Source organism: Centroberyx affinis, unplaced genomic scaffold (assembly GCF_046629955.1).
Source record: "Centroberyx affinis isolate AG114_WGS23_722 - 3 ecotype Tasmania unplaced genomic scaffold, CSIRO-AGI_Caff_v1 ptg002495l_1, whole genome shotgun sequence".
Lineage (NCBI taxonomy): Eukaryota > Metazoa > Chordata > Actinopteri > Beryciformes > Berycidae > Centroberyx > Centroberyx affinis.
Window position 1 is genome coordinate 16978 of NW_027280721.1, and position 27564 is coordinate 44541.

General features: G+C 42.5%; 1 protein-coding gene across 2 annotated transcripts; it reads right to left on the reverse strand.

Annotated features, from left to right (window-relative positions):
• Positions 1–1032: 1032 nt before the first annotated feature.
• LOC139656544 (guanine nucleotide-binding protein subunit alpha-11-like) lies at positions 1033–27548 on the reverse strand. Of its 2 annotated transcripts, none has more exons than XM_071534161.1 (7): positions 26564–27548; positions 16311–16495; positions 14469–14623; positions 10852–10980; positions 6848–6977; positions 6135–6288; positions 1033–5674 (listed from the first exon to the last, which is right to left on the reverse strand). In XM_071534161.1, exons 1-7 carry the CDS (start codon positions 26697–26699, stop codon positions 5484–5486), a joined length of 1080 nt encoding a protein of 359 aa, XP_071390262.1. In that variant the 5' UTR covers positions 26700–27548; the 3' UTR covers positions 1033–5483. The 2 variants fall into 2 exon arrangements, with proteins under 2 accessions (XP_071390262.1, XP_071390263.1); XM_071534162.1 differs by lacking the exon at positions 10852–10980 and adding an exon at positions 12327–12455.
• Positions 27549–27564: the final 16 nt, after the last annotated feature.

Sequence of the window (27564 nt, forward strand, 5' to 3'; positions counted from 1 at the left end):
TTACTGCACATTTGACTCAAACTTCGGCTCTTGTGGTTCTAAAATTACTAAAGCACGGCCTCTTGTGGCTTACTGCTCAATTTACTGAAGTGCAGGATGGCATGCAAGCCTTTTACCTTTTACAACTGGGGGGGCAAATGAGAAATGTTGTCTCTTCTGTTGCAAACCCAGGATGATTTAACTATATTGCTGTTTTTGTCACATGGATGCCCACAAGAAACAGGGCTGAGACTCATTTTAGGTCCTGCCCATGCTGGGATTACTGAGCAGACATGCAGGGCCCACGGCATGGGGCCCTGGACCACCAAGGGTCCCAAAAACTCTGGTTTCACATAGACAAATTAGTAATTTCAATGTAATTTTGCCCTCTTGCATTTCTTACAATATTTGTGTATTTTATTGGCCATCTTCAACAGTTGTACACTGAGCAAGTCTTAATAATGTTTATCTAACCTGTAGCCTACTTGACTGGGCAGACGTACAATGTACAGGGTCAGAAGGTGATTGCTGGCTGGCAGGATAATCTGGGCATGGTCCTACCCATAGCTGTAAAATCAGGTTCTGCAGGATAGTTAATAATGAGGTACAGTATATCTGATCTGATGACTGAGACAAAATTAAATGATTGTGTGTGACTGAGCTGGCAAAATCAGTGATGTGATCAGAAAACACAGAAAAGCAAGAAAGCAGTATTCTCCCATTAGAATGAATTGGAGGTTGTTTGTTCAATAAACCTGAAATCCTAGAAAATCATATCACTGACACTAGTTGTTGCTATGAGAGGCTTTACTATAATGGAAAACAAAAAACAATCAAACATCTATATATGCTTCAAAGTGCTGGATCTTTGTCCTTTGTGCTGCCTGGGACAAAATGTATATTTGTTATAATATAGCGATAAAGTGACCTCTTAAATATCTCAAGTCATCTCCCATGACTTCTTGAGTTGACATTATGAAAATTAACAGACTGCTTAACAACTAAAACACAAACAATCATGAAACCCACTCAACACACACACCATCAGCAAGTATAGGAACAAATTTATTTCAATTTAAAACAGATACCTTGTCATTATGTTTCTCTCTTAGAAGGCGGCAATGATCATAAGTCATGTTCATGTTTGAATGAGGATCAGGCAACAGTGGTTGAAACAAATACATGAAACACATAAAAAAACAAAGAAATATGGCAAGAGTAATGTAAATCAATAATCGATAATAACCAACCGATTCAACCCTTTCGTCAAGGGCTCCGCATCAATGAAAACATCCAAGCCCTCACTTCCAACACAAAATAAACAGCACATGCAATTATAATTACAGTTTCTTAAAAAACAGCAGATTATCTTTTAAATCTTCAATCTTAAATACAGAATAAAGTCTTTGTGTGTACTTAATCATCTATCCTTTTAGTCTCTGGTGTGTTTTTAAAAAGGGGGACCATCTCAGGTGGCGGTCCTTTGATGATGACCACAGCGTTGGCACTTAGAGAGAGCCTGGCTCTAGAGAGAGTGGGGTTGGCACACTCAGTATAATACATAATTTACATTTGGTTTACATACAAAATAAAGAAAAAACACAGCATTTTATACACCACTACACAATTGACCATCAGGTTTCATTGGAGTGAAAAAAAATAAAACAAAAAAAGAAAATCAAGTGGTCCTAAATACAATAGTGTTCCGGTAATGTTTTCTTATCATACAAAGAGAAGAGGAAGAGAGAAGAACGAAAAACACTTTTTTTTTTTATTTAAAAAAAAAAAAAGGGAAACACGCTTTAAGTTCTGAATATGCACTAACTGCACGTTGATCTCCAAAGATTAAGTATGATTCCACTTACTCCAACTCACAGGAGGGTACATTATACAACCCCAGTCATCCAATGGTCACGGAGCATGCTAGGTAACGCTAAAGGGCCTGCAAGGTCTAAAAACAGCCTTCACTATTCAAGGCAATGAAAGGCAATAAAGGGGAAAGTGTTATCGTGAACAAAAAAACCCAAAAAACAATCCAGCCTTTTCACTGGACAAGAAAAAGATGCGATTGAAGAATGAAAAAGGGGGTTAAGTTTCATAGACTGCCTAGCCTCTTCCCAGCTCACACACAGTGAGACAGAAGGTGTCAAAACACACTGCAAAAAACCACCGAACCCAAACGAACAGCCAGTCAGCCCTTGACCACGTACCACAGAGTCGTAGTGCCGAGTTTGAAGGTGACTGGGAAAAAAACACAATGTTGTTTCTCAGCGTGTGCGTCACCGTTAAAGCAAATTGCACTCAACGCACAGTAAATGTTCTCACAACTACTGTTAAATACTTCTGTATCCACACTGGGACATCAATCCACATTAATACTGGCATCCTGATCTACCCATCTATCTCCGTCTAACTGTTGGCTGTCTGCTTGCTCAGCACTAGGCTAGTGTCATTTTCAGCAGACAAAATGGCAGTTTAAAATTTGTTGGCCATCAAGCTAGGACTCAAAACACTGTGGGGAAACATGCAATACTTAGTGGTGTCTTACTAGTAGTGTCTTTTAGTGATAATAGTGTTTCTATACTGCATGAGGTCGACTCCAGGTAACACCGTGATACTAATGCAACCAAAGAAACGAGGAATAGTGGCGGTCAGGGGGAAAATCTTTGTCTGAGGGCCGGATAAATAAAAAAAAATGTATAAGAGAAACTGCTTAGTGTTGGTCATCTCTCTCTCTCTACACACCTTATTATGTTTGCATTAACATCCTGCCTACAATTCTTACAGCACATAAGTAATGTCCATTTATAAACAAGGATTAGTGGATGACTTGGTTCACTGTGGTCCTATACTCCACTCCCCACTGTCTGCCTGATGCACTGTGATAGCCCTTAATGAGGATGAAGGATAAGTCGCCTGTAGAAAAGGTCAAAGACCAAAAAAGTATATCTGCACATCACTGGCACTATCAAAGCAAGCTTCAAAAACTGGAAATAAACAATGCAAAAACCAACGACAGAATTTTTTGTGTTAAATTACAAATAGCAAGCATGGACCGCGTAGGTCTTCAATCACTGATAAAAAATTCCACCTACTTTCGTATTGTACATTTTCTAAGTATGCATTACAGCGCTGCGTCTATAAACCAAGAGGAAATACAAGTTTCTTTTTAAAATCAAACGAAACAAATGTGAGGGCTCCTAAAGAAACCATACAGTATTATCATGGATGGAGATGCGATGGCAAGTACAACTGGAAATGTCTTAATAGAAATAGAAAGCAGAGATTAAGTCCATACTATACCAGACATTTGTTTTTTTTGTTTTTTTACAGCAGTTCAGACTCAAGTAGGCTCCACCATGAGAAAGGAGCACTTCAACATGACAGAATCAAAAGCAGTCAAATTATCAACACCTTCAAACCTGGTCCATAAATTAGATAAATAAAAAAATCTTTAATTACTCTTTTTAAAATCATCTTGTCACCATATTGTGAAGAATCTTACCAGCCCTAGTTAGTATTACTGTGGAGCTGGAGCTGTTGCAGTAGTGTGGAGTTGTGAGGGTTCAAGAGGTTGGTTGGGTGGAACCTCTGTTCTCTGACTATTGCTCCTTGTCCATCGTTTCCTCAACACCACTCTCAGCTCTGTGTGTAGTCCTATTAATCAAGTGAACAAAATCCATAATCACAGTATCAATACTACCATAAAGTCATAAGAAAAAAAAAAACTGTACGCTATCGAAAGAAGTGGATTTTTTTTTTTTTTTTTTTGCCAAAGATGGTGTACCACAGAGCCTTTTTGTACAGGAGCGTTTTTGTGTATATGTATTTACAAACAAATATACACAAACAACAACGTTTGCAGACTTCAGAGTGCGTTTTCCGTGAAAGAAGGTTCGTAGCCCCCCTCCTCTCACCACTCGACAGCAAGCAATCTTTTTATAAACAAAGTGACTATACAGTAAAAAAGTAAACAGAAGCACGTCCTGTGTTGATATAATGGGATGACCACCATGTCACCGTCAGGAAGTGTGTCTGATTGGACGGCTGAGTGACGCAGGTACGGCGTACGACGTCACCGAGATGTTACACGGCGCGGATTTTATTCACACCTCCGGGCATGAGTGTGTTTTACTTACAGCTTTTATTAGTCAAATAAGCTACTTGCAGCCCAACCTGCGAGCGTGTCCAGTACGCTAAGGGCTGATAAACACCGATGACATCACGCTCCCCTCGGCACCTGCCTGTGCTAATCAGAGCAGAGCCCGTGTCAAAAAGCAAGGTCTTCCCACTCGCTCCTGGTGAGGTGTAGTGTGGGCGTATATCAATGGAACCAGATGCTGACGGTCACATGGAAGGAAACAGATTGTCTCTGTGAATCCATACAGAAAACATCTGGGGAGGAGGGAAGCGATGTGATCAACTTAAACATAAAAAATCCCACAGAAATCTGCAAAGGATACTTATGTCAAGTAAATTTCCGGTTGCTTGTTTTTAGACGTTTTCGTTTTGCACATTTTTACGTTTTTTGATTTTTCTTACCTTGCTATTATCACCCTACGATTTTGCCATCATTTGTTAAATAGAAGTAGACGTAGCAACAAATTACTATCATTAAAAACATTTAAAAAATCTCAGCAATGAACAGAGATTTCGATTAGCTTTTTCTCTCCCTCTCGTGCTTTTTTTGTCTTAGTGTGTTTACATATGCATTTACTTTATAATATATATATTTCTATTTTTTTTTTTGCGATTGCGATGCTCACACTGGAGGGTACATTCATAGATGCAAGGTGGAGACAGAACCCTTCGCCCCGTCCCCTCACATCCCGTCCGACTCGTGTTGTTTTCCCCCGCCGCGAAAACTGTGGTGGCTCTTCAATGATGCGGCTCTTATTCCACACTGCATCGCTGCTCCTCGGGTGGATTTAGGAGCTACAGTTTTCACTTCTTCTCCACACCGCCAGGAGCTCAGAAAGGAGACGAATCTGAGGATCTGATCTCACACCACCAAGGGTCAACTCCGGAGGGCCAAAGGGTTGAACCCACAATTCACCAAAACACAGCTCCTCGCTAGTCATTGTTGCCCCAAACACATACTCACACATACCAAGCACACACACAAACACCAAAGTCCCCTTCATTGTCATTGTATAGCCCGTGGGATAGGTCTATGTGCCAAATCGGTGTGCCAGAGCCAGCAGCCGGGGCCAAAATTTCACAAATGGGACCAGATTTGGGGAGGAGCGAGGACTCTGACACAACAAGCTGCCGAGAGAAGGAGGAAGAGGGCGAGCTTTGGTGAAAGAGAAGGGGGGCGATTGGAGGTGGGAAATTTGTGAATCCATTGTACTGAAAAACAAAAAAAGGAAGGGTTCTGTTGGTGTGTGTGTGTGTGCCGGCATAGTATGTTGTGTGATGCATGTGGAGTTGAGTGCACACTCGGAAAGAGGTGTGCGCGTTTGTGCAATGGGGGAGGAGGTGTGCGTCGTGTGTGTGAGCCCTCACACCAGGTTGTACTCTTTGAGGTTGAGCTGTAGGATGGTGTCTTTGACAGCTGCAAACACAAAGCGGATGTTCTCAGTGTCCGTGGCACAAGTGAAGTGGGAGTAGATGATCTTGTCGCTGTCTGGGTTTAAGTCCACAAACATCTTCAGGATGAACTCCCGCGCCGCCTGGGCATCTCTCTGGGGACCTGGGATACGGAGACAGACAGGAAAGTTTATTGCACTTGACCTTAATTTGTATTTGACATGATATGGTTTTATGTTTCTATTTTGAAAGTTATTTTCTTTGTTGTGTTATCTATAACTTGGCCGGATTTAAAATCTCAATGAGACTTTACAACGGACAAATAAAGGTTAAATAAAAAAAAAAGAAGAATGCAATGGCCTATTAATCCAAACGTTAATTGTAATAGATCAAAAGCTGCTTTATGTTCAGTATAGTATTAAATGTACAAACGTGTGATCATTTAAATACAACATTAAAACATAATAGAACTGAATTATCAAAAGACAGTTTCAGCTAATTTATCAAGATAATACCATTTACCAGAATATTTTTTTGCACTAAGGACAACGCACCATGAAAAACGCGATACCAGCCCATGCATACACACAAACACACACACACCAACACACAGACGATCTCACCATCAAACTCGGGGAAATAGTCCACCAAGTGTGAGTAGGAGATCTTCTCCTCCAGCAGGTCCTTCTTGTTGAGGAAGAGGATGACGGAGGAGTTCTGAAACCAGGGGTAGGTGATGATCGTCCTGAACAGAGCCTTGCTCTCCTCCATACGATTCTGGGGTGGACAGAGGGAGGGATGGGGGAGAGAGAAAAGTACAAGAGTCAGTGGATCACGTTCTGTGCTATCAATCCTTGATATAACTTGTTAAAATGTATGTGTTTAACATGCATACTACACACTGCAACTATAATAAATGTGTGAATGCTTTTATGTGTGTGTGTGTGTGTGAAGGGCATGAGTTAGGGAAGCATAATTAATGATAGATGAGTATTATTATTATATTAATGATAAATAATGACAGTCGCAAACATAAAGGGCTATTTTCTCCATCAGTGGTCATGGTGTGCCAGGTAGAAGAATCCCTTGACAAAAAACAGCTGGAAATTGGAGAAAATCTTTCTTTGTATTAAAACTAAGCAAAAGAAATGTAGAAACTATATAGAAAATGTTCTGATGCATCACAATTCATATCTCAATCTCAATATTATGGGAACAAAAAGAGCAGTACAACCGTTTTTTGCACTGTGCAGGCTTTGAGTGTGTAAGAGTGAGAGAAAGTGAGTATGATTTTGTGTGTGTGTGTGTGTGTGTGTGTGTGTGTGTGTTCACCCACCTCGTTGTCTGACTCTACCAGGACCTGGTCGTACTCGCTGAGTGCCACCAGGAACATGATGGAGGTGACGTTCTCAAAGCAGTGGATCCACTTCCTCCTCTCTGACCTCTGACCCCCTACATCCACCATCCTGACAGAGGGATGACGGTCAAGAGGGAGGAGAGCAAGTGAAGAAGTGGGAAGGGAAACAACATATTAGCATATAAGCCTTGGCGTGCTTAGTACAAAGAGCAGTCAGGAAAATCTACTGTTTTGTTATAAGTGATATATTCCAAGATCACAACAGCAAAATGTGACAAAGTGTTCCAGGTCCTTGTCAAATAGGATCTAAGGTTAAATTCTCAATATTCCCAATGTCATGCCATGGCTTAAGGAATCACTGTTTTGTTGTTCTGATTCAGGTTTTGAATCCATCAAGATAGACTTAGACAAGGCCGGTGTTTTTTAATGCATTGCTTACCGTCAACAAATCCTATGAAAATAACAAAATCAGCAATAATTTTGTTTTGCCAACAAATCTCGTCCATGTAGCCGGTGCCCAATGAAGCCATGTCCCAGCAGCCATAGAACTCCATTGTATTAAAAAAACGATTAAAGACACGTCAAAGAGCCATGCTGTTGCTCTGGGCAGCATATTTCATCATCGCGATGCACCGGGCCGGCCGACTTTTTCCTAAAACAACTTAATAAGCCGGCTGTAAACACGTTTACGATCTCAGGAAAGTAGTTCCGTGGCACAGAAAATAGTCCCCGGTGAAGAATTTGTTCCCATTTGAATTTGATTTGGTAATAACTACAACAGCCTACAACTTTTCGTGGTAACAGTTAGCGATTTTTAAAATTGAAACTACGTCTTTGTGAGCTGTATTTCAAGGTTTTTAGCTTACAATTGGAGCCAATGACTTCCGGGTTGAAGACTAAAAACGGTACGTGGGAAGTCAGAAAGTAACGGGAGTAGAGCAAACACATTGTTGATTTTGTTATTTTCATAGGATTTGTTGACGGTAAGCAATGCATTAAAAAACACCAGCCTTATCCTTTAAAAGTTCTGTGCCAAAATGAGATACCCAGCATTAATACAGTGAAACCTAATCTTACAAAATGATTGACTGCACAAAGCTAAAGCAAATTACGGTACTTTTAAAAAGGGCAGTAGGTAAACAAATTGACATTATAGATATATTGAATGATAACCTTCAGGTAATGATTTGTTTCACAATAATGTAGCATTTTGGAATATAACTCATTTTTCTTTGAATGTAGATTTGTTTCAAGTCCAGGAAGACTTATTTCTAGTGTAGGTGTTCCTTAAACATTTTCAGCACATGACCCAAATGAAAAATATAGTCTCTCATCCTGGGACCCATGAAAGCATATTTTTACTGTCATGTGGGGACACAGCAGAAGTAGGCCTATCATTCATTTTGGGTCCCGGCCCATTGTTTAAGAAAACAGTTTATTTTGCTGCCTTACATTTTAGTCAGCTTGTTTTGAGAGAAAAAAATAACACCTGATGGATTCAACACCTAAGAGGCTGGACCAGAATTACAATCAAGACTTCAGCAAACTTGGCTATGATAACAACAGTAATTTTCAGGACTGATATCTCAGAATAAATGTGGGGGACAGTTTGCTGATCTCTACTTTTGGTGAAAACTACTACTAACTAAGACACCAGGCACAGTAGACAAACAAGAAACAAACACATAGACATGTTTTTGTCAAAGTAAATAAGTGAGTCATGCACGTCACCAACCACAAATATTAAAGCTTCCCACTTAAGACAGATCTAGGATCAATTTAAACATGAATGCCCCTCAATTTAAGAATTCACGTGTTATTTTGTATGGACTATAACAGTCAACATTTGTGAACATGAACAGCTCTCCTGCAAAGCCACAAACTAGAGAACTGGGACTCAAATTTGTGACACTACTAACTTGTGACTTGAGACGCCAGGGACTTGCTATAGGGGAAAATGTTCTGCTTGCCCTTCTTCACCTGTGTCTAGCAGTAGCACTAGTGACAAAAAAGGAATCAAAATGTTCTTCCATGCTCTATTCGCCAGCAGCTCTGCACGGTCTAAATCGATTACTGATGCACTCTGTCCATTTGAAAGGATTATTTTCAGTTGACCATTTTTCATTTTTTACTACCAACAAATGAGTCCAAATAGGATGTTATCATGGGCATTAAAATGTGAAGGACATTAGTTAAATGTATATCTTTCTCTCTAACACATAACTGGATTTATTTATGCTTAAAGATTCCTTCCTGCAACCAATTGCAAACTACAGTAGAAGTAAAATGGAAGTGACTGCACAATATTGAATTGCACCACATGGTATTGCATCAAGACAGTGCTGAATCGAATCGTATTGAATTGTTTGCTGCTTAAAATGTATCTTAGGTGTATTGAATCGCTGATTCTGTATCGAGATGCGTATCGAATTGGTCTCAGAGGGAGATATGCTCACCGCTAACAGAAATAACTTAACAGGAATTCTTAAATTGGGAGGCTTCATCTTTAACCTTGTGTGATCATCAGTCTAGAGGTAACTTGTATTCCATTTCATGTGTTAGGGCAACAGTGGAGGGTCATAAAGCATGTGTTTCTCTACCAGACAACTTTCCCATCTTTCCCTGGTGTGCGTGATAAAGCACCACACTAGAACGATTGTGAAGTTGTGAAACTCGCGTGGAGAAGACAAATGGAGTAACGGAGGAGGCGTGAAATGAAGGACAAAAGGAGAAACAGAGTAGATGGAGAGGGGGGACAGGTACAAAATATACAAGAGAGGGTAGGAGGCAGGGAAGAAAAATGAAAAGGAAGAGAAAAAGGAAGGTGGAGACGAGGAAAAGGGGACAGAGAGAGGAGAGACAGATGTACAGAGGGCACCTCTGATCGTGGGATCCTTTGGATGGTAGAAGGATGCAGTCCTACGTCACCTGACTGGGAGCTACAAGCTGAGAAACATACATCTCAAGAAATAGAATTCATTAGAGATGCACTAACATCTAATCTCTCTAGGGTAGCAGAAATTGGCGCACAAGTTTTCACTTTAATACAAATACCTGCAGTTAGATAAGCTGGCAATTGCTGTGGCCATTCATGAACAGCAATGAAATAGTGAACGAGAGTTTTCTGAATCCTCACAAGGTTTCAGCTTTCCTGAGTGTTTCTCCTTGACAAGGTCACCCTTCACTCGTCTGGGAGTTTAGGTCCCAGTTTCATTAAGGCTTCATCTGTGACAACTGATTCAGTAAAATGTTCCACGCCAAGAACTTCTATAGTGGAGCTTGTGTATACCTGACATGACTACAATCTAATACCTAACCTTGCATATTTTGTCTCGCCACTAGATGCACAGGTGCAAGCCTCTGACCGGGTGCTACATGGTTTCTCATCGAGTTGCACAGATCTGATAGAATTCAAAATGCAAGGGCGCCCCCCGATGGTGGCCCAGTCCGCTGTGGTCCACAGAGACCCAGGGCCAATAAGGGCCCTGCAGGACCTGCGGCCCAAAATAACATTCCTCCACCGCGGAGAGGACGACCTCGTTTCTTCTGCCAGCCGGAGAGGAAAGGAGGAGAGGAGGAGGAAGAGAGGAGGTGACCCATTTACAGAGACCGGGCACCAGAATGTAGGACTTCAGCTCATAAGGGGGTGCTGTATGTGTGGTGTGATTGTTGTTGGTGGGTGGAGGGGTGGTGGTAGGATAGAAGGTGTGAGACAATGAGATGTCTTTCAATGTAGAGTAGGGTTGAGAGGAGTGGGAATGGGGTATAGACACTCAAGGCAACTGTATAGATCAATGTCAATGGTTACAAGTCAGTCCTACTTTGATTAATCAGTTTTTGCAATTAATGGGGTTGACACAAGAAAAAAATAAATCATGGTTTTGGGCTTAGGACAAGACACACGTTAGATGACTTATGGGTTAAAGATGTCAAGAGCAACATGGAGGGACTGAGCACTAGAGCCAAAAGGGGCATCTTTCTACCTGAAAATGATGCTTTGCAAGTCGAAGGGGTACTCTATGATTCCTGTGGTGGGGATGCGCACCCTGAGCACATCCTGCTGGGTGGGAAGATAGTTGGGATCTGCAATACGATCCAGATCGGAAAGATAACTACAGGCAGGCCAGTCGAGGAGAAGAGAAAAAGAGAGAAAGAGAAAAAGACAGGAAAACAGTTATATAAAGCGTGACAGGCAGTTACCGCAACCCCCCTGCCATTCCAGGAAGCGTGGATCGGTCCTGTAGAGAAGGCTTCACAGAAAACGCCACATCTCAGAAACACAGGGGTGTTAGTCAGTGTCACTGCTCCGCCACCACCACACAATTTACTTGACTCGCTCCTCCAAACAATTTGAGGACTGTATTCAACTTTCATGGCAAAGGCTTGACAAAATTCTAGCCAGCTAGCAATGGAAAAAAATCTCTTAATTTGCAGTTTTGGGTTACGAACAATTAGACCGTGATGGAGCTGTGAGAGATCAAGCGCTTTGTGGATTGTGTTTGAGGCAGTGACAGTGAGGTGGTATCAGTGACAGTAGTAGCAGTGACCTTAGCAGCAGAAATAGCAGCAACCTGGAATGAGATAAAGAAGGTTTAGACAATTATTATATCAAGGATACCAGGAAACATATACAGGACATAAATAAGCTGTTTCCATTCATAATCAAAAAATGTTTCAACTCCAAACTACTTCAAAGCGTGTCCAATTCCAATTAGCTCATATATTATAAAGCTACTTCCTGGTGAACCTTTGACATCACTGTCTAATCCTTCTTCATCAGGTATTTGGTGGCTGCTCCCCTCACGCTTCAGTGCAGCGCCTCAGTTTTCATCCCGGGGCCAGAACCTCAGCACAACTCTGAACACAAACCACTGATCTTTAATCAGGTTGACCCACCTGCCCCTCAGGCTCATCTGATCTCAATACAACATAACTTTATTTTCCTCTGTAGGACAACTAGCTCTATTCAGACAAATGGGCCCTTGCCAAGTAACTTGTGATCAGTGCAGGCTGACATTAAGAAAGTTTGACATCTCACCATGGCAATGTGAGAGCATTTGCAGTCAGCAGTTGTTACAATTGTGCTGTAATTGCACCGATAGGGATATTGACATAGTACCATAGTACCCATAGTGAAATCTATTGTATATTGTACACCCAAAACAATTGTTGATGCATCATGACATAAATATCCAAATTACAGTCATTCTTACAATTAAACAACTACTGGAACTGATTGTGAAATGGGCCCAGAAGAGAACCTGGGTCTGAGAACCATAATTACCCCCTTCCCCTCCAACACATCTACCAAAAGAAATTTACTGAAAACTCTGGATCAAACAATCAGTGACTCTGGGCAATCCAGCTCGCCTGAACTAGTTAACATCCTGACAGTCATCAGTGGTTTGGGTCAGCCTGTAGCCGTGGTGGTGCTGCGGTCCTGGTGCCATGGGGGTACCTGAAGATGACGTTCTCCAGGTCAAATGGGTACTCTATGATGCCCGTGGTGGGAACACGGACCCTCAGCACGTCCTGCTGGGTGGGAACATACCCCTCCGCAGTCACGCGGTCTATATCGCTAAGGTAACTGGAGACACACATGAACAGTGTGGGCAACACTGAAATGAAGAAATATTCACTCTCTCACCCCCTCTCACTCACTCATACATGCACACATACAAATGCACAGCTTAAACATATACAAGCACACACACTACACACAGGCCACACATTGACATGGACACACACACACACACACACACACACACACACACAGACCTGGAACAGCATTAAACTGTAATACAGTAAGGCCACAACCAGGGGGCAGTATGAAGTGAGTGAAGCAGATTAAGTGTCTGGGCATTTAGCCTGGGGTTGCATATTACAATGTAATGATGGCAAACATTTTAAATGGAAAATATAGCTCCATTTTATTCCAAGGTGCAAACGTTTTTGCAGTAAAAATGGATCTATATCTACCATAAGAAATTTCTCATCCTGGCTTTGATAGTGGGTGGGTTTCCTACCACTATACTTGTACCAGTGGTGGCCATCAGACCTAAAAAGCCCAAATTTAGATTTTAGTCAAGTTGTGGCGGGTTTTCAACTAAACTGTATATAGCTGCATATGGCAACTACTGGCCAATACAGATATCAAACCTTTGACATACTGTAACTGTGAGCTTATAGACACTAACAATAGTAACATCCCCTGTGTCGATACTTGCTGAGAACAGACACAGCTATGCATCACACACATTTACCTCTCTGTGCTAATTTGTTACACTTTGCTGAATTTACAAAGGTCTGGCTTGCATGTATGTGGGCACTTTTATATTGGAGTATGTTAATAGTTTCAGATGACAGTGTCTGGTTTATATCCAGTGGCAAAATTTGAGGCATGGTGGCTCGAGAGTCGCTGATCTGCTCTCAATTAGCTATGAGTGCTAGGTGGGTGAGAGAGCGTGAACTCTGGGTCAGGGCTCCCAGTCTCAGCTCCTCTCTATTTCTGTCTCCCTTCAGTTCTCAGGAGCCCCGATGACACATTGCACTAAGCGCTCTAATGAATTTTCATATACTGTAGATAGACGTTCAGGGTGGATAATTAACATCAGCCACCAGCCAAATAATGGTCAATTTTGTCCATGGCTTGTCGGTTTTTATAACCTTTGGCGGGGAACCAGCCAACATTTCCATTCTAAAAATCATATGTGGCTGTTAAATTGTGAAAGTGGCTGGTGAATTTTGAAATAGGTCAGCCAATGTGGCCGGTGGATAATAGGGTTGGTGTTCTGCAGCCCTGCCACGCATCCATTACAAAATCCACACGGTAATTGTGCTGTTGCAATATTACACATACACCAACACACCCACCACACAGAGCCAGCCACCACCCACACAGCCAAACACACCCTAATTATTATGAAAACGGGTTCCCCTTGAGAACAACTCTGTCTCCTTGACACACATCACATTATCTGCATGCACACACAAGTTCACTGTCATATATATTAATGAAATCACAGACACACCTGCACAACTCAAATCCTGGAAGCATGTGCATACACACACACACACAGTTCCCATACTTCATTACCGTATACACACTCACTCAGATTGTGTGTCACATAGTGTTGGGAACTGAGACCTGGTTCCACTGAGAACCTGATTCCAATGTTTTCAGAAGTGACAGGATCAAAACATATTTGCCTGATCAATTATTATTGATGTCCAGTTTATTACTGTTCTTTTTTTTTTTTTAAATGAAAAAGACCAAAAAGATTGTGTTTGGGGGAAGTGCATAGTTGCAAATCAATCAGAGACTCAGTACTTTGGGGGTAACATAAAGTCCTATAAAAGATAATATAAATAAGAAAGGACCAAATAAGGAAATCATTAAGGATTGTTAAGAAGTAGGAATTACATAACCGACAACATTGATAAAACCTCATCAATTCCCAACCCTAATGTCACAGACACACATAAACCACACTTAATTACCTTCTACATATAAATGACATAAGCACACAAATATGTCACAAATATTCACATAAATACCATCCTTAAATCCCACACACACACATATAACACAGAGACGTACTATTTGGTGGAGTCAGAGAGCTGGTATTCTCTGCGGCGGTCGTAGGCCTCCTGGATGCCCGGGTCGGCCCACAGGGTCTTGATGGCTGTGATGTAGGGCTGGTCGAACCCGTTGATCTTCTCGATGTCCACCTCCTTCACCAGCATGGCATTAGACTGGACAGAGACAGGTGAGGGAAAGAAGGTGAGATAAGGGAAAGGAGCAGAGGAAGATGGGAAAGGAGGATGAGGAGTGAGAGAGATGACAAGGCACACAGACATACAAAGAGCATAAGGGAGTGGCCAGATTTATCCACTGTGCCTCTCTCTGGCTATTTAAATTTTTTTTTTTTTTCAACGAGGAGCATCTGTTTATCAGCCTGGGCTGATGGAGCCCCCCCTTGGCTAGACTTCTATCGGTTTTGATGGACTGAAAGTTTAAGCTTGTTGGACAGATGGATATGTTACAGATTGTTCACTATTCATTTAGCCAGTGGTTCTCAAACTTTTGGGCTTGTGAACCTTTAAAACGAAGCAAACAGACTATACATTTCAAAATAGCCTCTAATACCAAAATATATTGAATATATTTTGATACATATATGGACATATGATGGATGTGGAGGGGACACAACCCTTGATGCTCCAGTTATGGGACAGTCTCTCTAAGCTCTAGTCCACCTTGCTGCCTTTAACTAGTCTGCCCTTGAAAGCGAACACAAACTGTTTAGGTGAACTGTTGATTCATAATGTAGACCAGTGGTTTTCAGTCCTGATCCTCAGAACCCAGACTAGAGCTGCAATGATTAATCGATTAGTTGTCAACTATTAAATTAATTGCCAACTATTTTGATAATCAATTTAATCAAAATCCTCCAGCTTCTTAAATGTGAATACTTTCTGGTTTCTTTACTCCTCTATGACAGTAAACTGAATATCTTTGGGTTGTGGACAAAACAAGACATTTGAGGACTTTGGGAAACACTGATCGACATTTTTCACCATTTTCTGACATTTTATAGACCAAACAACTAATCGATTAATCGAGAAAATAATTGACAGATTAATCAACGATGAAAATAATTGTTAGTGGGCGGCCCTAACCCAGACAACTGCTGGTTTTCTATCCTACCGTGTAGTTAATTGCGTTCACCTTGCATCCCAGGTGTAAATCAGTGCCTGATTAGATGGCCAGAACAAAGACCAGCAGGGCTCTGGGCACTGAGGACTGGGATTGAAAACCTCTGTTGTAGACCGTAATTATGTAGGTTTATGATGCCCACACCTCCACTAACTCACTCATTTTCTATCCGCAGTTGTATTCAAAGCTTGCCTATGTGCAAGTAGTCAATCATTATATCCGGAGGGAAAAATTAACACTGGCCACCAGTTAAATGCTGACAAATTTCGGCTGTGGCTACTGGCTAGTATGTTTTTCTACTCTATCAGCCATTTTTGCAGGTAACCATCCACCATTTGCAGCTATACAATTCTAAAAATGTAGTTGGTGTTACATGTAGCATTTTTTAACATCCAACATATCAATGGCAAATTAAAATCTGTGAACAAATGAGAGCACGAGACGATTGGTAGCCTCTATCTCACACCAGTGTTATTGTTTGTGCTTGTGTTTCTCAATATTAAGGCCACATTTTTCATAAACCCTGTTACTCATCCCCTCCTCCCCAACATCACTTTCCATACGTCTTTTTTTTTTTTTTAAATGTGGTAAAGATCTATTGATGTTACAACGATACACGTAGCACCTTTAAAATAATGAAAGGGGATTTTGGGATGAACCAGTCACTGGCTGGTGGGCTATAAAGTTTGTTTCCTTCTTATTATTTCGTGGTTCAGTTCTTACCCGGTTCTGTTCGTATTTGAAGGGGATCTTGAGGGTCTCTGTGGCGCGGATCATGGACTGCATGGAGGTGAAGATGTTCTGGTACACCAGCCGGATGAATCCCCTCTTATCTTCGTCTGTGTATCCTGCTCCATGGATGATCCTCATCTGCTTGATGAAGGTGCTCTTGCCGCTCTCTCCCGTACCTGAAGAGCACACAGAACACAGAGGCAAGAGGTAAGAGACACAGAAAAAGTGCAGAACACAGCAAGGTTATGTTGTGGGCACAGTGAGAGAACGTGGCAAAGCCAAGTAAGGGCTGACAAGTTGGCACATTGAGAACACAAAACAGCTGAAGAGTTGGACAAAGAAACCAGGAAGCAAGTTACACAGAGAAGGCAGCTGTGCACAATGAGAACGCAGATCCTCTGGAATTGAACTGAGAACATAAAAAAATAAATGAAAATAAGTGAAAACTGAATTCCTCCAACTGTAAGAAAACAGTACATAATGTATTCGTCAACGATATCAAGACTTGAAGAAAAATAGGATGTAAGGACAGTAAGAGAAAGGAGTTAAGATGGAGTTCAGGGAGGACATCTCCATTTGAGCAAGATTGGCATTATTAAAAAAACCTATCAGAGGCACCAACACCTCCCTCAAGCCAAGTCGTTTTCAACACGCACACAGTACCAGAAGCACTATTTGAAGGGTTTCATTCCAAATCCTATATATCCCTTTATGCAAAAAAAAAAATGCTACATGAAATTCATCAGTAAATATATCAAAAACAGAGATGAGCCCATCCTCAAAAACATAGGCCTAACTATTTTGGATGCAAAGGCCTTAAGATGATTCATATCTTTAATAGTGACCAATAATGGGCTTTACTTTCATGTCGGCAAGCACTTTCAGTGTCAGTGAAACCCCAGTGTTAGGTGTCAGGGTTTTTTACCCCCCACCAAATGGTGGATAACTCATTTTGGAATCAAACTCCTCATTTGTCAGTTCCACAGTGCCAAGATGACGACAACAAGCCAAAGCTCTGACCCAAGACGGATGGTCCATTAAAGGCAAAAATGACCAAAAGTTTTTATGCCAGTTGAAGAGATTTGAGCACATGGTGCAGTCTGTTTGCTTTTTTAATAATGTGTAATTAGTATGCACTAATTACAGTCAATCAATAAGCAAGGGAAATCAGCACTACAAATGAAACCAAGTCCTGATATAATACTTCGCCCAAAACAAGATTAATACGGGACAGCCATCTAAGTGAGTTCCAGGCGTTACAAAATCCTTCTAGGGAAATTCTAAATTGATTAAACTAAACTGGTTATGACTGCTAATATGTCAATGGCTCTTTGTCTGGCACCGAGACCTTCTCACAGAGTTTGGAAAGTGAACAAAGCAAAAATGTTTCCAGGAAGAAGAGGAGACATTTGTGGGGGAAAATCACAGCTAAGTCGATGAGGATGAGTAGACAACTTGCCATACATTCAGGATCTAATGCACAGCTGCCTCTCCCTAAAGGTGACAGCATGGGTGGTCGTCAGGTTTTAAAAGGCTGCATGCCATCAGTGATCCTCTCCTGTGTTCTTATCTGGCTGTAAGACCATCACATTATTTCAACTGGTGTCAAGTTTCCAGAACTATGCAGTATGAGAAGGAAACAGAAGAGGTTTATACTATAAACGATTAGTGTGCTTCACTTTTTTGACATCCTGCAAATCCTGCGGTACAACCACACCACAAACAGCCTTGATTTTCACAATCTATGCATAGTAAGATACCCTTTTTAAACCCTTTGTTTAAAGATCTACAATGCTTGCCGAATAAATCCGCACTTGCTGAAGGGGCTAGTGGGCCTAACCCACATTTCACACCATCCCTCTCTGTCCCACATGCCCAGAAACAGCACCCTCAGGCCACAAAAAGCTGATGGCATTTCAATCCTCAGTGTTCACCAAATCAAAAGGGATCCAACACATCCATAATATCTGCAAACTGAAAGGGAAAGACGAGGAGGAAAAAAAAAACCACACACACACACATCTCACCACCACCACCTACATTCAAGGTTTTTGAAGAGCAGCCATATTTCCGTTGCCATAGCAACCCCTCCTCTGTCTCCCTCTCTTTTTCGTTCCCGTGTTTTTTCTTTTTTTCCCCCCTCCCATCCGCCCCTCCTCTCCTCTTTCCTAGCGGATAGTAAATATAACTGTGAGCCCCTCAGGCTTGCTCTGTGCTCTTCATCTTTGCTGTAACACAGAGAAGAAGGGCCTTCTCTCCAAAGAGCCCTTCAGACCAGAGAGAGTTGGGGAAAAAGCTGGTCTGAGGTCAGTACCAGGGAGTTCCTAACACCAATGGCTCTGTTAGGATGTGGGAAAAGGTAACTGCTTCTACAACGGTGCAGAGAGGCTGTTTCTATCTGAGCTGCAGAATACACTTGGCTTTCAACACTCTCTCCATAGAGGGAAGTGACCCTGCTCCATCCTCTCTTACCGCAAATGTCCAATTTTGGAAAACAGACAAGACACTCAGTGAAACACTGAAAGGAAGATCTAATCTTTCTGACCAACGCAAACCAGTTCTCATCTCTTAAAAATGAATGGCTGACAGCGTCTGAATCTATGCACCACGGTGAATGCTGCAGACTGATGCCTACAAGGTAGTTGGCCTAATAAAAACTGTGATTGTCTAGCTAACAAAAGGAGTCGAGCGAAGAGGAGAACAGAGTGTATTCTTTGTATTGGGCTGCTGCAGCAGTGTCCTGGTGGCGACTGCAGACTGCTTCAGTGAGGGAGCAGGAGGATCACTCTACAGCTAAATGTCTGATTTATTTCTCGTGACCCCGTCACAAGATCTCCCTCCGCTCTGTTCTCTTGACTGTCGTGTCCCTCTTTCACCAGGCTACACACTACGAGTCTCTGTCTCCCTTTCCTCCCCCGATTCACCAACCCAAGCCACAACCACTCCATGCCCTCACAAACTCTCCCCCACTCCCAAATACACACACCCTTCGTCACACCCCCCCTAACCTCCCTTAGGCTAGAAATATGCCTCCCCCATTCTCATCTGCCTCCCTGTCAAGAATTTTGGATATTCATAACTAGAATCTGTCCATTCTTTTTTGGTGATGACCTAGAAAAAGGAGGTCACCTTTTAATAGCTCACACTACTTGGGCTTGATAACACTTTCCTTTCCAGCTAGCAATGAGCGCGAGAGAAAGAGAAAGAGAAAGAGAGCTTAGAATACGCCCCATTGCAACAGTGCAGAGTACACTACACTGCCCACACACTAACAGTGGTCCGATGTAGAGCCAATTTGTTCCTTGGAATAGAGCTGCAAGTCACCAGGGTCAAGGGTAACCCAACTACAATGAGTGTAAAAATAAAAATTGCACTGAATAGCCAAAACAAAGACAACCATGAGTGAAATGAAAACGATTCGTAAATAGTAACAGCTATCCATCATGAAAAGATGCCCAACAATCCACTTGTACCCTCCATTACCAGGCTAGCTTTCATAAGACTTTACATAACACAACTGATGTCAGCTCATGACACAAGACCTGATGGACTTGACACCACTATCTTAGTACAGCAGTTTTGGTTGAGCCCAGGTTGCCATACTGTCAGTCTATGTAGTTATGTCTGTGTGTGTGTGCATGTGTGCAGGGCCTGTTTTGTTTATAATGTCTGCTCATGTCCTACAATTCTTCTATCTCTTGCAACACATGCAGGCATGGGTGGCCACAGAAGGACACACACACTAGTAGTGCCATCTCCGCTACACTGACTTCCCTCTGCAATGCCCGTGACTGCTTTCAATGAACAAGGGAAATCCTGATGTGGGTTATTTGCATCATGGTAAAACCGCATGCAAATACATATATAAGCAGTCCATTGGTATAAACTGTGCCGGCTTATCTGGGTTTATGACCTGCCCTTTCAGGCAATCCAATCTCAGTCTAGAGACCAAATTTGTATAGATAAAGCACAGGTAAGGCATTAACAAAACTTCAAAACTTGTATCAGCAAGGAGGTGGCCTTTTATCAGCGCCCTAGAAAAAAAAAAATATGAATCAGGGAGTCACAAGGCTAACCAAAATGTAGCGTGGGCCTAAATCTTTCACAAAATTCAAGTTGGAAACCAGCCTCTTTCAGGCACACAAAGGGACGGGTTTCAGCCAAGGCAGCCTGGAGCTACACAACACACACACCAGCTGCCTACCCAACTGTGGACACACAGAGATCCTGTGGTCAACCTCGAGGCATGGATGTTACCTTCACCATGATGGCCCATTTCCTCCCTCCCTTTCTCCCGCACTGAGCTTGGCCGCACACACAGTATGAGGAACAATAAGAGAAGACATCAGAAAACACACACACGCACACACAGGATAGAAGACTATTTCTCTCTCCTTGTCAGTTCTATTTCAGCTTTGCAGCGTGTGCTGCTTGCTGTCAGTATCTGGGCAAAACGGTATTGCTTTGCACTGGATGTCTCTCTGCATCCACTGAGTGCTCAATGTGCGTGGGTGTGAGAGCTGTAAATTGCATATATACGCTATAGCATGCACATACGCATGCACTCGCAAACTCACACACCTTAATTTGACCACCTTAGGACGGCTTTGTCTGTTTGCCAGTGAGTATGCGCTGAGTACTGCTCTGTTTGAGTGGGTGTGGGTGAGCAGCAAATCAAATACTGGCCTTACAAAAGGGTTGGAGCTAGCAGCAGTATCTTAGTCTGCAGTACACTTCACTGTGCTGGGCCGCTACCAACTAAAAGCAGACAAATCCTAGATGACAACATTGTTTCTTTAGTTATGATTACACTTGTTATTTCAATGTGATTTCTGAGATCTGATCATGAAGATTTTATGAGATCACATCATTCTGTGTCCACAAATGGCCAGAAAATGCCTATTATGCATCTCTGATGGCTGGTATATTTATTTAAATTTACCCACATTACCTTTTCACACTCTTTCTCTCACGTTACATCGCTCATATGCTCATTGTGGCTGGATTACATCCAGACTTTGTAGAATTCCAAACACAATGCAAGCCTGACAACCTCCATATCTGCTTTTGGACTGCGATGAGAGCAAAATCTAATTTTTGTGCATCCAGGCCACTTAATGCGTCCTGGTGTGAAACAAACTAATGAAAGACGCATTGAAATGACAAGTATGACCGTAGCCTTTGACCATCACACCTAACACAACTTTTGAGACTGAAAAAAGGAGACGTGAGAGAGGTTGAAAGAGTATGAACAGGAGAAGTGTGGGCTTTGCTGTACACACAAAGAAAACTGGTGGGAGGAAACAGGAATTAATATGCCACCCTGTCGGCACAGAGAAGGCTGAAGATAATGATGGTGAACAGAAAGCCAGTCTACGTCCCTGTCCTGTCTGGGGACCAGGGTAGCAGCAGTATGTGGGACAGTCACCATCTAGCCTCATTCACCCCCATATCTCCAGAGAGCCACCCGTGACCCCGTTTAGGAGTGTGTATATGTGTGTTCATCTGTACACTAGTGTGCAATATGAGCGACTGTGTGTAAAAGACACCAAGTAATAGAGAGACAAAGAGTGTGTACAAGGCTGACTGAGGTGAATGCGTGCCTGCATGTGCATTTACTGCAACCTAGCAGAGATGTAGGCTATAAGAGGTGCTACATCTGCTGGGACAGGGAGGCTGGACAGACACACTGCCTACGTTCTATAAAGGGGAACACACACTGCGTGCATGCTGACTTCACTGTCATTCCAAGATTAATGAAACTGAGGCTGACCCTTTGACCTAAAACTAGAATGAAATCATTATCGAGAAAAAATATATATCTAAATTATTATTGTGCAGTTTAGAAATATAGAAAACCCTGACCGACCATTGGTCCAGGTATGGAAACAAAGCACTGGCTGGGACCGGTCCTACATTAAAATGCAACCTAAGAAACCTATTGCAACCTAAGAAAACACACTGTTTCATGAGAGTATCCAATGACTGAGCGATTGATTTCAGTGTCGTGCACTCTAGGTGCTCAGCTCACCTGGTCCTACAAAACATCCATTCCATACATCATGTTGCAATGTGTGTGTATATTTAAAGTGTACAATTATATTGTTTCTATGTTGTTTCTAACTTGTGATGCTGCTTTCTTGGCCAGGTCTTTCTTGGAAAGGAGATCCCTAATCTCAATTAAATGTACCTGGTAAAATAAAGGTTAAATAAAAAACTGAACAAACTCAAGTAGGCTATCACACAAAGTAGCAAAGTGACACATGGAATCTGCCTTTACTGAATCATCACAATCCTTTCATGCCAAACCAAAAAAATAAGCACATATCAAAGTTACGTTCTCAGCTCATTTAACATACAAAAGGAAGGAACACAAAACAGATTTCAGTTTCTCTAAAGTCACATAAGAGACAAATCCTGGCCTCCTCCAGTGTGCCACTGACCCTTCCTGTTTCTATAGCTAACGGTAATGTACCTGACATTAAAGATGCACAGAAAGATCTTAAGACAGTTTTGAGGGACATGGGTTTTTACATAGCAATTCTTAATAAAACAATATGTTCTTAGTTTGGTATCATTGTTTCAAACTCCTGCAAGTAACACCAACAAATTATGCACCTTTACCATGGATAACACACCACTTTCCAGACAATGCATTTTGATATAACAGTTATGATTCCAAATCAGATTTTTCATCAAATACTTTCTTGTCTGTTCTCTTCCAAAATACTTTCCAACATAAAAAAAAAAAGTGACAGCCAAGAGTACAAATGCAATGTTTGTCTGTCTCGCAATTATCATCATATTTTCCAGTGTCAGGTCTGACAATGATAAATAGGATTTCCATAATGACTATGAGCATCTCCACAGCACTTTGACATTCACTGGTATTAAAAATATACATGCACACACACACACGCACTCACACACACCAAACCACTGAGGAGTAGAGCCAAGACGTCCTCATTGCCATATATGATCAAAATAAGAAGGCTTGGCAAGAAAAGGGAGGTCAGCAATAAACATCTCAGCCTAACCCCTGATAATCTTCCTGGTTCAACTACAGACTGTTCCACTGAAGGTTGTCTGGAACAGGTAAAAAGCAGTACTGCTGGGGGAGGGGGCTCAACAGCAACGATTCAATCAGTTGTGATTTAGCAAATGACTATACACAAACCCTCTGCCTGGGGAAGGATGTGCTACCAAGCCGTCAATAACAACATTTGGGCTGCTGAGCCAACTTTTGCCCCGAATCAGACCCCTTTTTCAAATGCTGTCTGGAACACATTATGTGCCCGAGATGACACAACATGCCACGCTGACGTCATTCCAGGGATGTTTTACTGATCACTGGACATTCTGTCGTTCGTATTTCATACGAAACCCACATTTTCATGAAAAGCGCGTGCCAACTGGTACATCGACAGCTTGACTGGGAGCTTAACGTTTACTTCAGTCAGCACTTTGGGAAACCCTAGAGCGTTTGCCCTTCCCTCTCACTTTACTGACCATCCGCTCACTCCAGCAGTTCATTTACCCAACGCAGCAAAGGCCACAACTCCCGGCCCACTGTGTTTTGACCAAGTAGAGGCAAACTACTGGTCTGTGGAGCAGGAAGCTGTCTGTATGGCCTGATATGGCCCTCAGAGACAGGCAGCCAGACCGTGGGCACCGCTGCAGCCCTGGCAGGGTTGTTTTTTTCTGGCCAAGCTGCAACTGGTTATAATTTTATCTAAAAAGCTGATCCTACCATTCTCCTTAACCTCACTGGAGACCTGTCTACACCTAACAAAAAAACAGAACCAAACTAAATAATTGCTTTTTCAAAACATGGCTATTTTGGACATTGCACCCTGGTCATATAGTAAAAAAAAAACCCTGGAAGGAAGGAGAGGGGACAGTGATGAAGAGTGGACCAGTAGTATTAAGAGAAACACTTTGACTGGGCTATGCTACAAGCAGCAGACATAGTAGTTGCATCAATCAAATCCCAACATCTATCAGATGATGACTGGATTACGATTGATTAAAAAGAAACCAAAAGCCGTTTGGCATCCACTACTGGACATGTGCTAGAATATTTTGACATTCAGGCAATAGCAGTCTGCAGTAAAGCATTATGTACAACAAAATGTTTACATGCTCTGTCAGAATGAGCTGTTGGGACTATGGTCTATTGCTCCAAGTGAAGCTGAAATTTGCAACCCATCTCCTGTACATGGCACTTGGGTTCAACTGTTGGGTAGCTGATGACAGAACAACTCCCACAACCTTCTACTGAGGCATGTAGAGACAGCCAGTCCTCTAAATGTAGCTGAATGTCACTCTCCCTCTCCTTTACAGTACACTCGAAGGAGCGTGGTGGTTGAACTCTCGGTAACAGGGATTGTCTTTTTCCTCCAGTGAGGTGTGGAGAGGCCGGCGGCTTGCTGAGGGCCATGGGTCTGAGAGCAACGCCAGGGGATAATAGGAGTCAGTGACATCTCAAAGTCTGAGCAGCGGCTGTGTTTAACCAAGCCTATTAAGACCTGGACTAATCCTGCCTTACACGTCCTTATCCAGGCTTCCACTGACAGCCTTAACTCACTTAGGATGGGCCATTTACAGCATGACTGATCGCAGCTCTCGTCTCACACTCGCACACATATACACGCATACACTTTCTAGTCGCTTTTCCTCAATGTTTGCTGTCTAAGTCAAGGATATATTGTATAGTACTTGGACAACAACAGTCTGCTGTCAAATGGTAAACCAGTGACAAACCATAACAGTCACTAAAGTTGGGGTTGAGAGACATTGTAATTGACCACCCGACTTCCTAAATATCCTGCATCATCAATCATTCAGTTAGGCCAACCCTTAATTTATTGTCAGACCACAGAATTGTCACTGCAGCACCCAAGCAAGAGACACATTTTCAGACCATTTCATTATGACTGCACAAAAACATACACCCCTTTTCAGCTGCTCACCTCGGGAGCCAGGTACAATGGCAATTATAATGGATAATAACATAGAATAGAATATGATACATCTACAGTATGGCTCTGGTGTGGCCTACTTCTCCAAGCTGAGGTATTCAGCAGGGAAATGAAAGGAGAGAATGCCACACATGTCAAATAACCTGGGCTGCTTTTGGTGGGCAAGAAATGAGAGCAAACGTTTTGAAACAGAGGATGCAACCTAGATAATTATAATTGTCCTAAAAAGGGATAACTGCGTTTTCCAAATAAGTTTTATACAGATCTATGGGTTTAAATGGATGGTGGGTCACATCATGTGCAACCCATTTAAAGTTAGCCAGCTACAAGCTGCGTGCATACAAAATACATTTTTCTGAAGGGGATGCAGAATTTGTGTTTAAGTAAGGTCTATTCTTCCTCTCCAAGTCTAGTGAACTATGAATCAATGCAGTACAGGCCAACTTATTCAACAACAGCACCCACCTGCCCACACACAAGCTACAAAAATAGCTAACTACTCAGCTAGACTCCAAGTTGAGGGGGAAAATCCTTCAGTATCCTTGGCCCCTAGAGGGGTAAATTTTTGGGTGCAGACGAATACATATATGCAATAGATAAATGGATGGGCGTCAATGTCTAGCCGGTGTACAGAGGCACCTGAGCAAAGAGTGCAGAGAGCTTCATCCAGTTGTACAAATGTTATGCAACCTGCTGAAAGCAACCAGAAAGCAAGAGTGTAAGCACCCGAGCTATGGCCTCTATTTGCGAGTGTGACCATCTTCTCCCTCCCAGTAAAGCATGATCCACCACCATGTTAGAAAGCGTCTAGCTAAACCACCGGGGTAGTTTGCAATGTGGGCAACTGGTTAGCTTGATGACTAGCCAACAATATCAAACTAGCCAGCTGTGTTTAGCTGGTTAGCATGTGGTAGCAGTTAACGATGACAGCCTGGTAACTTGGATGCCAAGTGATCTGTTGTCTACACACCATCATGCAAATACATATACCTGAAAAAAGAAACAGTATCGCTGGCTAGCAAAATTCTGGTGAATGTGTATCTGAACAAGCTAACTTATCATTAACTGACCGAACCAGCCACAAGACAAGCATTTCGAAAATCATGCCATACTGATACTGAAACTAGGCTTACCAGCTAGCTAACCTTAACTAGCAGCATATTGGCTAGCATGGTCAAGAAGGCCTAAGAAAGGTTAGTTTTCAATATAACGACGTCAAGACAGAAAAAAATGTATGTATGGGAGAATTAGCAAGCCATATACCAAGTAGAAGTAATTTCAGCTCTCTCCTCGAGTCTCGTTTGTCTCGGCGGAGTTGCTTGTCAATTTCTGCATTGATTCGTTTCGACTCCTTCGCCTCTTCGCTCAGGCAGCAAGCCATCATGGACTCCAGAGTCATCCCCTCTTGTTTTGGCAGCCCGGTTCAGACGGGACCCGATAACACTGTCCACGGTTCAGTATACCAAATCCCGATCCTCGCTTCGATCTCAGGCGAGGTGGTGGTTTGTGGGGCTGGATGGGATTGGGGGAGGGGAGCCTAGGGCCTCGCTGTCAAGTTGTCCCCCAGCCGAGAACAACTGCGACTTCACCCGGGCGTTCTCGGCAAATCACGGGAGATTCGGACAGGGGAGGGAGTCAAGAGACGGTGGGCCTCTCCCAAGATGCTCTATCCGCCCGTTTCTTAATATAGCTAATGTTAAATTAGTGCAAATGCCACCGATCAGCTGCTTAATAGCTGGTTTTATAATCCCCCGGTCTGTCACTTTAGTCCGATTCTATCTTCACAATCCGTCAAAAGTGGTTCAAACTGCAGTGTCGCGACATCCAAAGCGTGCAAACCCGTAACAGGAGATTTCTGTGCAGTCTCTCCAACGTTAGCTAGTTTAGCCCCCCCAAAACAGCACTAGTCCTTGCTAGTACGCTAACTTAGTAAAAGGGTGGACATGAATTTACCGTAGAAACGTTATTGCACTATCCGCGCCGCAAAAACACACCCGTTTATTTTCTGTCGATTTGTCTAACTACATTAACGTTTTCTAAGTTAGACGTAATGGCTAGGAAAGCTAGACGGTCCCTTGCTAGCCAGCTAGCTCCCTTAACAACGCCTTAGCTAATGTGTCAACCCGCAGTGATTGAAGCAGCAGGCTGGTGAAGGGATTTGTCCGCCTAGCTAGCGATAGCTGGACAGCACTCCATCACATCCTGAATCATTTTGAAGGTAGAAGATGAGGTTAGAGCCTGGAGGAAGAGTGCCTGCCGGCGGA

Bases quoted from the DNA above. Each gene is read 5' to 3' on its own strand.
- LOC139656544 (XM_071534161.1), bottom strand. From the start codon at position 26,699: ATGACTCTGGAGTCCATGATGGCTTGCTGCCTGAGCGAAGAGGCGAAG. The intron at 14,624-16,310 runs GTAAGAACTGAA...GTCTCTGTCCAG, and splicing joins TCAAATACGAACAGAACCGG to TCTAATGCCATGCTGGTGAA. The intron at 10,981-14,468 runs GTACGTCTCTGT...GCCTGCCTGTAG, and splicing joins CTCTCTGACTCCACCAAATA to TTATCTTTCCGATCTGGATC.